Source organism: Ochotona curzoniae, unplaced genomic scaffold, assembly GCF_017591425.1.
Source record: "Ochotona curzoniae isolate NIBS_2020 unplaced genomic scaffold, NIBS_Ocur_1.0 contig_883, whole genome shotgun sequence".
In the NCBI taxonomy this organism is placed as follows: domain Eukaryota; kingdom Metazoa; phylum Chordata; class Mammalia; order Lagomorpha; family Ochotonidae; genus Ochotona; species Ochotona curzoniae.
This window is the reverse complement of record NW_024466599.1, coordinates 52479345-52492583: the sequence shown is the minus strand read 5'-3', so window position 1 is coordinate 52492583 and position 13239 is coordinate 52479345. Positions and strand designations below refer to the sequence as shown.

The 13239-nt window shown below is 49.6% G+C and overlaps 1 protein-coding gene across 2 annotated transcripts; it reads right to left on the bottom strand.

The window, feature by feature from the left end:
• Positions 1-6577: 6577 nt before the first annotated feature.
• Positions 6578-12346, bottom strand: IL1RN (interleukin 1 receptor antagonist). Of its 2 annotated transcripts, XM_040993554.1 has the most exons (5): positions 12291-12346; positions 12098-12149; positions 9702-9790; positions 8619-8731; positions 6578-7822 (listed from the first exon to the last, which is right to left on the bottom strand). In XM_040993554.1, exons 2-5 carry the CDS (start codon positions 12109-12111, stop codon positions 7607-7609), a joined length of 432 nt encoding a protein of 143 aa, XP_040849488.1. In that variant the 5' UTR covers positions 12112-12149; positions 12291-12346; the 3' UTR covers positions 6578-7606. The 2 variants fall into 2 exon arrangements, with proteins under 2 accessions (XP_040849488.1, XP_040849487.1); XM_040993553.1 differs by lacking the exon at positions 12291-12346 and having other exon boundaries at positions 12098-12267.
• Between the last annotated feature and the right edge of the window lie 893 nt (positions 12347-13239).

The window sequence follows — 13239 nt, the reverse complement described above, 5'->3', positions numbered from 1 at the left end:
GGGTCTCCCACTTGGGTGCAGGGGCCCAAGGCTTTCAGCCATCCTTGGCTGCTTTCCCAGACCACAAGCAGGGAGCTGGATGGGAGGTGGTCAGCTAGCAGTAAGCTAGTGACCATATTGGATACCGTACTGCACCATGGTATCAGCCCCCTAATTTAAAAAAATTTGTTCATCAAAATATCCTATTCTTTTTAAAAAAATTCTATTAAGAAAAATGAATATTTTCAATCATGGATTGGGAAGAAAAAAATTTTTGGAAGAAAATATAAAAATGTGTGGGACAAAACAATAATGTCTGGGACATATACAATTCCCATAAATCAGTAAGGATAAGGCAATCAATTAAAATAATGACCAAGGGGGCCTGGCAGCATGGCCTAGCGGCTAAAGTCCTCACCCCATATGGGTGCCAGTTCTAATCCCAGCAGCCCCACTTCCCATCCAGCTCCCTGCTTGTGGCCTTGGAAAGCAGCAGAGGACGGCCCAAAGCCTTGGAACCCTGCACCCATGTGGGAGACCCGGAAGAAGTTCCTGGCTCCTGGCTTAGGATCGGCATAGCATCGGCTGTTGCGCTCACTTGGGGAGTGAATCATCGGACGGAAGATCAACCTCTCTGTCTCTCCCCCTCTATGTATATCTGACTTTCCAATAAGTAAATAAATCTTTTTAAAACAAAATGGCCAAGGACCACCACCTGTGATGCTGGTATCCTGTTTCGGAGTGCTGTTCACTTCCAGCTACTCTGCTTTTTTTTTTTTTTTTAAGCTTTTTAAAAAAAGATTTATTTTATTTTATATTAAAAATTCAGATTTACAGAGAGGAGGAGAGACAGAGAGGAAGCTCTTCCATCCGATGATTCACTCCCCAAGTGGCTGTAATGGGCGGAGCTGCGCCAATCTGAAGCTAGGAGCCAGGAGCTTCTTCCGGGTCTCCCATATGGGTACAGGGTTCCAAGGCTTTGAGCCGTCCTCCACTGCTTTCCCAGGCCACAAGCAGGGAGCTGGATGGGAAGCCGGGCCGCCGGGATTAGAACTGGCGCTCATATGAGGATCCTGGAGTGTTCAAGGCGAGGACTTTAACCACTAGGCTACTGCACTGGGTCCACTACTCTGTTTTTGATCCAGCTCCTTGCTAAGGCACTTGGGAAGGCAGTAAAAGAGGGCCCAAGTACTCGGACCCGGCAACCCAAGTGGCAGACCAGTATGGAGCCCCTGGCTCCTGTCTTCAGCTTGGCCTAGACCTAGCGATGGGCATGTGGGAAGTGAGCCAGTGGAGTGAAAATATTCTTTCTCTCTCTTTCTCTCAACCCCATTTCTCTATCTTCGTAAGTAAATAATTCTTTAATGGCCAAAACATTTAGCAGCTACTCTATACTAGAAGATAAACGGTGACCAACAAGCAGCTTCAATGTACAACGTTAGTGCAGATTCGTAACAGCGTGAGGTACTGTGTCTTCCAGTTTAATTCTTGGCCTGCAAATGCCTCAATACATGAAAAATGTTAAGCTTGCTCTAAAGGCTTGTCCAGGCATAGTGAGCTGCAACCTTGCTTGACGTGTCAACAGACTGTAACCCACACTAGTAGCAAGCAGCTGAGTGCTAGCCAATCGCAGCTGGTCGAACCATGTCCAGCCAAGGTATAGCCCAGCAGGCCATCTGTCAGGCTGCGCCTCTATGGCCCCTTCTGTTGTCTGGCTGTCGGTATAACCTGCTCGTGTGGCCAAGGGAGATTACTGAGTCATTTCTGACCCAGACTCCTGCCTGATTGCAGCATGGCAAATAAGATCTGCAAAGCTAATTTTTAAAATGATTTTTCTCACAAGAACAGCCCAAACTGAAAACACCAAATATACAAAGACAGGAACAAGTGGAGTAGTGTCCAGTTTTGCTGATGGGGATGCGTAACAACATTGCTACTTTGGAAAGCAACTTGGCCAGTTCTCAGTAAAGCGACACATGCACCCAGACATTCCGCTCATTGGCATGTACCCAAGAAAACTGAGAAAAATATGTCCACAAAAAGAGTTGTGTCAAAGAATAGCTGATGTATCTGCCGCAGACGACAGCTGGGAACAACCCCCGAGTCCCTGGTCAGACTGCTGTGATGGTGCCATCGGCTGGAATACTACTCAGCAACAGAAAGAAACATCCTGCTGATCTCCCACGGGGTGGGTGACGTTCTGAGGCATATGGAGGGAGGGGATTATATGATGCTGAAACCAGGGCACCATTGAGCTGTGGGATAGCACTCAGGAACTGTGCTTACCTCTTAGATACAGGGTTGGTTTGATTAGAAAGAGATGCAAAAGAATTTTCAGGAGTTACAGAAACATGTCCTACATTATCATTGGGATGGAGGCTAAATGAATGGATGCATTTATCAAAGCTCACAGAACTATTGTTTTAAAAACGTGTTTGTAGGGGCCCAGCACAGTAGCCTAGTGGCTAAAGTCCTCGCTTTGCACACACCAGGATCCCATATGGGCACCGGTTCTAATCCCGTCAGCCCCACTTCCCATCCAGCTCCTTGCTTGCTTGTGGCCTGGGAAAGCAGTCAAGGACAGCCCAAAGCCTTGGGACCCTGCACCCGCATGGGAGACCCAGAAGAAGCTCTTGGCTTCTGACTTCGGATCAGCTTAGCTCTGACCATTGCGGCCACTGGGGGACAGAAGATCTTCCTCTCTCTCCTCCTCTGTTATATCTGACTTTAAAATAAAAATAAATCTTAATAAAAATCTATATATAAGGGATGGCATTGTAACAAAGCAGATATCGCTGCTTCCTGAAACACCTGCATCCCATACGGATGTGTTTGTGTCCTGCCTGATGGCCATCTCCCTGTCTGATGTCCAGCTCTTTGCTAATGGCCTAGAGAAAGCACTGGAACCCATGGTCAGAGGTCACACCCTCTCACTCAGGGATGATGGCAACATTGAGTGCTAACTGGGGGACACAAGCGCCGCCTAGTGGTGGAATCCGGAAATGGTGGTCGTTCTCCAGAACCTAGTCCAGAATTTGTGACATTGGGATTGTCTGCAGGGATGTCCCTTGGAGCCAGCCTTCACAAAGAGAAAAGGGCAATGGTAGAAGATTTTTCTAGCAATGGCCTGGTGCGGCAGCCTAGTAGCTAAAGTCCTCCACATATATGAACTGTATATAGGCGCCGGTTCATGTCCTGGCTGCTCTGCTTCCCATCCAGCTCCCTGCTTGTGGCCTGGGAAAGCAGTGGAGGATGGCCCAAAGCCTTGGGATCTGACACCCACGTGGGAAACCTGGAGGAAGTTCCTGGCTCCTGGCTTTGGATCAGCTTAGCTCTGACCGTTGCAGACACTTGGGGAGTGAATCAGTGAATGGAAGATCTTCCTCTCTGTCTCTCCTCCTCTCTGTATATCTGACTTTCCAATAAAAATAAATAAATTGAAAAAAAAATCTAACCATAGGGACTGGCATTGTGGCATAGCACATTAAGCCTCCATGTGTGATACTGGTATCCCATATGGGCAGTTCAAAGGACTGGAAACAGAATGAGTCAAGTCCCTCTGCCCCTGGCGGACTCCAGCAGCTTCCTTCTCCCTGAGCGCACCTCTCAGTGCAAAGGTGAGAGATGCTGTTCGCTTCTGGGAAAGATTGTGCACCTCTCCGGCCGTGTGGTTTGAGCATGTGCTAAACTGGGTTGCAGGTAGGAGGTTTCCTATTTTCTCCCTTATAGACTAGTTACAACAAATCGTCAGCTTCACACCTCTCCTTACTATTTTATGTAAATTTACTATTACTATATTTTACATTTATCTTTACTATATTTACTATTTTACATAAATTGGGGGTATTTTTGCAAATCAGGAGGGGAGGCGCATAGCTTGTTTTCTCTTCATGTGGTTATGAAATCCCTAAACTACAGCAGAAAATCCCAATTTGCTTGACATGAAACCTGCCTCCCTCAGATAGCCTTGGGGAAGGGGGTCAGTGCTGGAGTAGCAGGTAAAGCTGCAGACCATGACAACATCTGTATGGGGGCTGACTCAAACTGCAGCTGCTCCACTTCCCATCTAGCTGCCTGATAATGTGCCTGGGGAAGCAGTGGAGGATGGCCCCAAACCTTGGGACCCTGCACCCTCGTGGGAGACCTGGAAGAGGCTCCTGGCTCCTGGCTTCAGATCAGCTCACTTCCAGCCATTGCAGACATTTGGGGAGTAAAGCAACGGATAGAAACCCTCTCTCCCTCCCCCTCTTTTACCTCCCCCTCCCTCCCCCTCCTCTCCCTCCCCCTCCTCCTCCTCCCCCTCCCTCCCCCTCCTCTCCCTCCCCCTCCTCCTCCCCCTCCTCTCCCTCCACCTCCTCTCCCTCCCCCTCCTCCCCCTCCTCTCCCTCCCCCTCCTCTCCCTCCCCCTCCCCTCCCTCCCCCTCCTCCTCCCCCTCCTCTCCCTCCCCCTCCTCCTCCTCCCCCTCCTCTCCCTCCCCCTCCTCTCCCTCCCCCTTCCCCTCCCTCCCCCTCCTCCCCCTCCCTCCCTCTCCCTCCCTCTCTTTCCTTCCCCTTTCTCTTCCTCTCCTACATCAGTGTCTTCAAATGTTTTTCCCACATTTTCTTCTAGTAATTTAACAGTTTCTGGTCTTGTATTTAGGTGTTTGATCTATCTTGAGTTGATTTTTGCATATGATGAATGGAAAAGATATATATTTTTGAAAATTCATTTTTTTTTTGCCAGGAAGGTATGCGTACAAAGGAGAGAGACAGGCAGGGAGATCTTCCTCTGCTGGTTCACTCCCCAAATGGCCACAATGGCAGAGCTGAGCTCATCTGAAGTCAGGAGTCAGGAGCCTCTTTCAGGTCTCCGACATGGGTGCACAGTCCTAAGGGCTTGGGCCATCCTCCACTGCTTTCCCAGGCCAAAAACAGGGAGCTAGGGAAGTAAATCAGTTGGGATACAAATTGGTGCCTGTATGGGATGTCAGCACTTGCAAGTAGAGGATTAGCCTGTTGAGCCACTGCGTCAGTCCTGGACATTTATTATTCTACATACATGTGTCTGGTTTTGCTGGACATCATTTGTTGAAAACACTATTTTTTAAGAAAATATTTATATTTTTATTTGAAAGGCAGATTTACAGAGAGAAAGAAGGAGGCACACACGCACGCACACACACACAGAGGAGAGAGATTTTTCATCTACTGGTTCTCTTCCTAAAGTTAGGAGCCAGGTTCTCCCTCCAGGTATCCCCCGTGGATACAAGAGTCCGAGGACTTGGGCTGCCCTCCACCACTTTCCCAGGCAATATGCAGAGAGCTGGATCAGAAGTGAAGCAGCTTATATGGGATGCCAGCAGTTCAGGCAAAGGGTTAGCTTGCAAAGCCACTAGACCAGCCCCTGAAAAGACAATTAATTCCTTTTTCTAATGTATGTTCTTGCCACCTTTGTCAAAAATCATCCAGACCTCCTATATGCGCCTCATGCCATTTGCACTTATCCATCATGTCATCTGCTCAGCTCATTTCAGTCCTGTATCATCCTTGTAGGGTAGGTTGGTTCAGAAGTGTTGGCCATTCTACACATCATTACAGCAGCCAAGACTTTGAGCATGCAGTTGGGTGCCTTTTAGCAGTCTGCTGCTTACCCTCATTTGCTTTTACCTTTAGAACCTCCTCTTCATACTAAGTCCTATGGGAAGTTCAGTTTGTGAAGCAGGGAAGGCCAAGAAGTGGGCGCAGGTCTGAAAGTTGGAACCTGATGACATCGAGACTTCCCCTTCTTGGGGTCCCCACCTTTAAGGACCTCAGAGAGTTGATCCAGGAGCTCCATTTGAAAAACCCCTTCTAAATCACCACCCCCCTTGAACCCAAGAGGAACAGGCTCCAAGGTGGGAGATGACTTGGCCTAAAACAAATTGCAGGTGCATGGCTCCCCTGGAGCTTCATTTTAGGAGTATAAAGTTCAAGTCCAGAATGCAACAGAGCTTGGGCAAGAGAAAGGACTGCACTGTTGTTTGCTGACTGATTGTCTATAGGGCCAGACTCAAGATTCCATCATATGTATATAGGCTAATGTGAAATAGGTTGATGCCTGACTCTGGTCACCCCCAAGTGCTCCTGCTTGACACTCTCTTGGAAGCCAACTATGCCATAGGTTTTAGGGTGGGCTTGTCCTTGCTTCTCCCTAGCTTGGCCCATCTGTCTGTATATCCACTATACAACAGCTCCACGTTGGCCATTTTCAACTTCATGTACATGAAATCATGCTCTACATTTGTCTGCCAGATTCATCTGTTTGTGCTGAGTGCTTCCACAGTCGGTTGTGGTGCAATCAAATGCTGTGTTGTAGGCATATTCAAGGTGCATGTACTTGCTCTTTTGCGATGGCTGCATGGCAGCTGTTGTGGACAAAGCTTGCTGCACAGCTTCCTGGTAGGGAAGTCTGCTCTCCTCTTATCCAGGGAAACAGAAACCCTTAAGGACAAGGACTCTTAGAGGAGAAGGAGCCACGACCTGGCCCAAGGAGTTGAGAAGGACCCATTGGCCTCACCATTGTCCCTTGCACACCATGCCCTGAGCCTGGCATGGCCAGGAACACAGCCAACACAGCAAGTGCTTGGAAAGTTTTATTGTAAAACAGAGCTGAAGTCACAGAGGCAGGAAACTTTCCACCCAACTCATACAGCATACTTGCTGGGAGTACTTCTCCAGGGCCAGGGCCAGGGCCAGGGCCAGGTGCTTGGCCCTATTCCACGTTCCCCAGAGCTTGCCGTCTAGACTGGGGCCAGACAACAGCATGGCCATCTCTTAGGGAGTTTCAGAATCGTTAACACAGGCAAAGTGCACTTCATGGAGTTCTACCTCGGCAGAGCAGGAGCGAGCTCCCGGGGAGCCAAGCTTACATGGTGTGGGGGTCAGGATGGAGAAGGCTGCACACAGCTGGGAAGATGTTGAGTGAAAATGGTGTGAGTGAGTGGGCAGAGGGGCTCAGGGATGCTCCAAAAGAGAAGAAAATGCAGGAGGTGACAGTGAGCTCACTGCTCACTCAAAGAGTTTTGGACATCAGTAAAAGAATTGCCAAAAAAAAAAAGTTTCCCCTGTTTTCCACTTGCAGTACAGTATCATTTCACAATGCAGGAGTGTGGCAGTTCCCCAACCCTTCCCAGAAAGGACCCAATTCCAAGCGAGAGCTTCTCTTTTACAATGAATAAAAAAAAAAAATAAACCTAAGAAGTCCATTTTTCATAGACCCTTAAACACTTCCCCAGGAACCAACATCCGTTTATGGATCAGGGTGAGGGAAGCCCTTGTTTAGGAGGTTGGTGAGTGGCCTGTCAGCTAGGGCAGTGACCCAGAGGGTGTAAGGCCGGGCAGGTGGTCTGGGCTTTTCCCAGACAGCAGAGAGAACGGCAAGCATTGCGAGCAGGGGGCTGCTCAGATGCGAAGTGTGCTTTAAAGAGACAGTTCTGCAGACAGCCTGGAGGTGGTGTCCACTGAGGAGGCTGGAGACAGAGTCCGGTGCCCAGGGCTCTCGGGCCTCGTTCCATTGGCTGACCATGCAAAGGCTGCTCCACAGGGGTGGAGAGGTGGTTCCCGGAGTCCTTGAGGGGCTAGAAGCGGAGAGGGGCAGGCCTGGGCTGCATTACTGGTCTTCCTGGAAGTAGAACTTGGTATTCACAATAGATTCGTTCAGCATGTTGGTGAGGCTGACGGGCTGGTCAGCTTCCAACGCCGTGCACAGGAACCAGCCTGGGCAGGAGACAGACTCGAAGGTGTTGGTAAGGCCATTGTTCGAGCGGATGAAGGTGAAGCGCTTGTCCTGCTCACTGTTCTTGCCCAGGTCAGTGATGTCAACCTCCTGGAAACGAACAGAGGGTCAGGTGAGCGCAGAGGGGCTGGGACACGCCAGGCTGTCAGTGTGCAATAGGCAGTGGCCCTTCAGGAAGAGTTGAGGGAAACGGCAGTGCCAGAGTTATGGCCACACACATTTGAGATCATTCCTATCAAGTGGCTGAGACAAACCATCTTTACTTGGGACTGGGCATCTCATTATTATTGCCCAGAATCCAGGAATCTTGGAGTCTGGTTGGGATACCAACTGATCAGGTAAAGTAGACCAAGAGTGGAGGAAAAACGTCCCAACAGGTAACTTTGCTAAAAAATAATATTTTTTAAAAGGCGAATGCAAGTGTGTTAACTACTGTGAGCAAGAGAGAGGCACACTGAAGCCCTCCCTCCTAGTGCTCCCACCCTTTGCAAGTCTACTCTCATATTGAGACCAGATGGCCATGTGACTGGCTTCAGCCCATAGGATGAGGCAAATAGAGTTTAATAAGCCCTGCACATGTCTTTGGGGGACCATCTCTCTTGGGAGCCAGACACCTTGCTGTAAGGAAACTCAAGCTCATCCTTGAATGCTGAACAATCACATGGAAAGGGAGCCTGGAGGTTGAGAAACCATGTTGGTTGCCCAGGGCCAGCCACGCTCCCTGCTGCAGAAGGAAGCTTCAGGTGTGATCCAAGCATGCTCCGGGGGCAGAGCAGAACAGCCCAGCTAGCCCTAACCAACCCACAGAGGCAACAGAAAGAGCAAATGGTGGCTGTTTTCAGCCACTGGGTTATGGGATGGTTTGATGCCTGCCACAAATTCTTACCTCCAGCTGGAGCTTTCTCTCATCACCAGACTTCACACAGGATAAACACAGCTTCCCCCCGTGGATGCCCAGGAACATGGTCTGTGGCTCAATGGGCACCACGTCTATCTTTTCTGGGAAAGAGCAGAGAGGAAGGTCAGGCGAATGAAGAGAAAGGAGGCAGAGACGATGGAGAAACCCTGAATGTTTTCCTTTTTCTGCAACTCCAACCAAAAACCAGGAGCACAGGACCATCCAAACCAGAAGATCAAAATGAACACAGCATCTTGTTCCACCTAAAGAAGCACGTTTCCTAGATTCCAATCCATGGAATTTCTATCCTAGCCTCACTCTGCCAGGGACGCCTGTGTTCCCTGTCAGCAAGACCCATGCACGGGGAAAATACAGGTCACCAAGTCGTGAATGCAGCTCCAGGGAAGCCTGGGAGACCCCGAACCCAACTCTCCCCTCAGCTGTCTCTGTCGGCACGTGGGAGTGAAAAACTCAATCTCCTGCGCCCCACTGCGACCATTAATTAGGAGAACCTCCAGAAAGCCAGGAGAAGTAGGGCTGGGACTCGTGCAGAGTGAGACAGGGGCTGCCAGCAGGGATGGAAAAAGTGGGAAGAGAGCGAGCATGGAGAGCTGATGGCGTCTAGAACACCATGTGTTCCCACTATCTGACTGCCTTTTCCTTACTGAAGCTGAAACTAGGCGGTGAGTGGGTAGACCCTATGCAAGTTCATTCAGCTTGTTTAGAGAATAGACCAGAACGTGACTGAGTGTGATGTGCTCAGTAGGGGGCAAAGCCCAGCCTTGTGTGTGATGTGTTAGCCTGGGGGTGAGGCTAAGGTTTGACACAGGACGATGGGAAGGGTCCATCTTGATTTCTGGTTCTCGCACCTTCCAGCCATGGTCCTGGGACCTGGTGGCCCTGTTTGTTCCTGGTGGCCCTGCCCTCCTGAGGCTCTGCCCTCTAGTGGTCAGGTCTTCAGCTTCAAACTCAGTTACAGACTGCCCAAGGGAGTAAGGATTGGGACGTAAGATTTGTGAGAGAGGCTGACCCATTATCCACACAGCACCGGTTTTCCTAACAACCACTCACCTTCCAGTTTGGCATTTGGTCCTTGCAGGTAACCAGCCACGAGCTGGCTATTTCTCAGGTAGAAGGTCTTCTGGTTAACGTCCCAGATTCTAGAAGGTAAAAGGGATAACAGACAGCTGTTGCCTGCCAAGCCCTGTGCCCACTGTCTTCCTGTGTCTCCCAGAGCTTGCCCAGTCTGTAATCAGCTCTATTTGAGGGCTGGTTTTAGCACACCTCGCTGGCTAAGACCCAGGCTTAATTTCCTCAGCTGGTGAGGACAGCCCCATCACTATCCCTCTCTTCACCTTGCCTCTCATCTCAGATTTGGGTAATCTGTTTCAATGAGGCATGCTCTAGAGCACAAAATCCCATAGAACCCTGAGACCCAGACATGCTTTACAAACCTCCTATCCAGTATGGGAAACCACTAGGCACACAGGCCTCCCATGATCTTGGAATGGAGGTGGTGAGACCAAGCATTGGGGTTTTTGCTTTTCTTCTACGCTCCTTCATGTAAATGCAATATAAATTGCCACCCGAGCCTAGTGGCTACCACAGTGCAAGCGTTAGAAATTTCAGTGTGGGGTCAGTGCAGTAGCTCAGTGGGTTAATCCTCTGCATGCTAGCACTATATCCCACTGGTCTGTGTCCTGGCTCCTCCACTTCCTTTTATTTTTAATTTTGTTAAATTAAAAAAAAAATAAAGATTTTTTTTTTTAAATTTGAAAGGCAGATTTACAGAGAGAAAGATCCTCCATCCACTGGTACACTTCCCAAGTGGCTACAAGGGCCAGAATTAAACTAATCCGAAGCCAGGAGCCAGGAGCTTCTTTCAGATCTCCCACGCAAGTGTAGGGTCATATGGTTTTGGGCCATCTTCCACTTGCTTTCCCAGGCCACAGCAGGGAGCTGGTGGGAAGTGGAGCAGCCAGGATACAAACCAGCACCTATGTGGGACCTGGCTCATGCAAGGCAAGGATTCAGCTACTAAACCATTGCACTGTGCTCCTCTACTTCCAGTTCAACTCCCTGCTTGTGGCCTGGGAATGCAGTAGAGGATGGCCCAAATTCTTGGGTTCCTGCACCCATGTGGGAGACCTGGAGGAAGCTCCTGGTTCCTGGCTTCAGATCAGCTCAGCTCCTGCCATTATGATCATTTGCAGGGGAAGGGGTTGAACCAGCAGATGAAAGATCTCTCTCTATCTCTCCTGCTCACTCTAAATCTGCTTTTCAAATAAAAATGGATAAATCTTCAACAACAACAACAAAAGTTCCTTGCACAGAGCCACTTTGGGTGAATGCGTCCACCCAGCAAGGACAGTCAAGCCTGGGAATAAATCAGCTGCCACGCTTGCTCACCCAGGAGCTTGCTGATGGCTCCCAACCCTTTCTTCTTTGGGCAGGGCCTTTCTGGTTAACAATGGGGCTGGGCAACTGTGAGCTATGATCAGCAGAGCCCTTGCCAGTGTCCAAGAGGACCTGCCCTGACCTTCACCTGTGAAGTGTAGCTAATGGCACCTTCGGGCGGCCCTGGGCAGTACATGAGCTGCATAGGGACTCTGCGTAAACCTACAAGCACTGCGCATTGGGCCTTTGTCAGTATCCTTACCACCCAAACCTTGTAGGACTCTATGTCACTGCCAGAGGCCTCCAGGGCATATCCTGGAGCCCCCCAGGAAACAATGGGGGGCAGACTTTGTGAAGAGGATAGTGATATGGCTGGGAATAGGGCAACTTGTCTTAGGATAACCCCCCTTCCCCTCCCTGCCCCCACACTTACACACTCAAGTCCCAACCTGCAGCCTCAGACCAGAAGCTCAAAGCGCCCCAAGGTGACTGCAGTCCCGTCATGCACAGGCAGAGGGCAGACACCCACAGCACTCACTGCGTCGCAGCCTGTCATTTTACAATAGTGATATAGATGGCTTACACCGTCTCTGAGCTGATTTTAAAATCCTGGTTGTTGCAGGCCACTTTACAGTTTAGAGCACGCTGTGATTCTCTGGACATTTAGTCTTCGTTCAGCCAGTAAAGTTATGCCATGAGTTATTATGAACCCCAGGCATGTGAGATCCTCTAACATGACAACATAGTTGGCCTGGGCTTTTTGGGGATGCCCTCTCTGTCCCTCTCTGCCAGGCCTGAATACCAACACCACTGCCTGGCATGTGCCTTGTCATTCTTGAGCTGCCAGAGCCTGTAGGAGAGTGAGCCAGGCCTGTTGTCATGCTTGCCACATCTGGAGTTATTTGGAAATACAAGCCCCGAAAAGCATGCCAGTGGCAGCCCCCTCTCCAATCACACACATCCTTTTATGACTAACCCAGTTCTCAAGGCCCTGCATGGAGATGGTCTCTGTCTCTGGCCCATCCATCCACCGTTCCACATCCCGCAGGTGGAGGCGGGGGCAGTCTTACCTGAAGGCTTGCATCCTGCAAGGTCTTTTTCTAGAGGGGCGACAGACTGCTTCTGAATAGAACAGGAAGAGGAGGAGAGAGATTAGGTGGCTGTGGGTGCCCCCGGAGATTCTCATCCTGCTGCCACAGCAAGGCGTAGGGGACTGCCATTGTGGACCCAGGCTCGCTGCTTATAAAGAAGATAAGCGCTCACCCAGACCAAGCTGTTATCGTCCAGCCTGACAAGCGGAAATACCCTCACATTTCCAAAAACAGCAACCCTTGCTGTTGTCACCTTCAACCCCACTGAGTGTCGCAACCAAGTGTTGAAACCGGTCCCCTCCCCCTTTTTCCTCTGTGCAATTTCCCCAAAATTAAGATTTCTATTTCTCCTTCCTTGAGTTCCTGGGAAGAGCAACACATGGAAACTAAGTTCCCTCGTTTGCGTGACAGGTGCCAGGACCTGATTTTTCCATCAGATTTGAACGGAAATGCCCCCTTTGGAAAACGATCTCATGATAGGATTCCCAGCACACAGGACAGTCTTGTGTCATGATTTGCTTTTTGAAAAAGCTGGTTGGACTGTGCCCCGAGAGTGTGTGAACATTCTGTAAAATACCAGAGAGTAAATATTTTAGAATTTGTGGGCTGTGGCATCTAGGTCATGATTAGCTAATTCAGCTGTTGTTGTGTTAAAGTAGTCAGAGATGGGTTGTAAACCAGCAAAGCCCACCTGTGCTTGTGCCAGTGCAACTTTACACACAAAAACAAGAAGAGACCAGGACACAGCCTGAAATCTGGGTCTGCTTGACCCCTGCTCTTAAGAGTATTCCTTGAGGAGTGTATTGAAAACAATTCCCTTTCTGCTAATCTACAACTCTGGAAGACATTATGATCTGGGGACAGTGAGGTGAGGTGAGGCGATCCCTGGAATAGAAATGACTCCATCATGTGACTCTGAACAAGTTGCTTCTCCAAATGTTGATGGTCATGTCTTCCCACCAGGTAGAAGGAAGGAGGACAGGAGGGGAGCAGGAAGAGTTCCTTAGCCATTGTGGACACCCACTGACATCAACTTCTATCCTCACAGTGTTGCTCTGTTAGGAATAGAGAAGGTTTGGAAGGGGTTCCCATATCATTGAGGTGTTGGGTGATACTAGCAC

Coding starts and splice junctions, on each gene's coding strand:
- IL1RN (XM_040993553.1), bottom strand. CDS start 12,213: ATGAGAATCTCCGGGGGCACCCACAGCCACCTAATCTCTCTCCTCCTC. Junction 8,732..9,701: donor ACCAAATGCCAAACTGGAAG/GTGAGTGGTTGT, acceptor GCTCTTTCCCAG/AAAAGATAGACGTGGTGCCC. Junction 7,823..8,618: donor AGAGAAAGCTCCAGCTGGAG/GTAAGAATTTGT, acceptor GTTCGTTTCCAG/GAGGTTGACATCACTGACCT.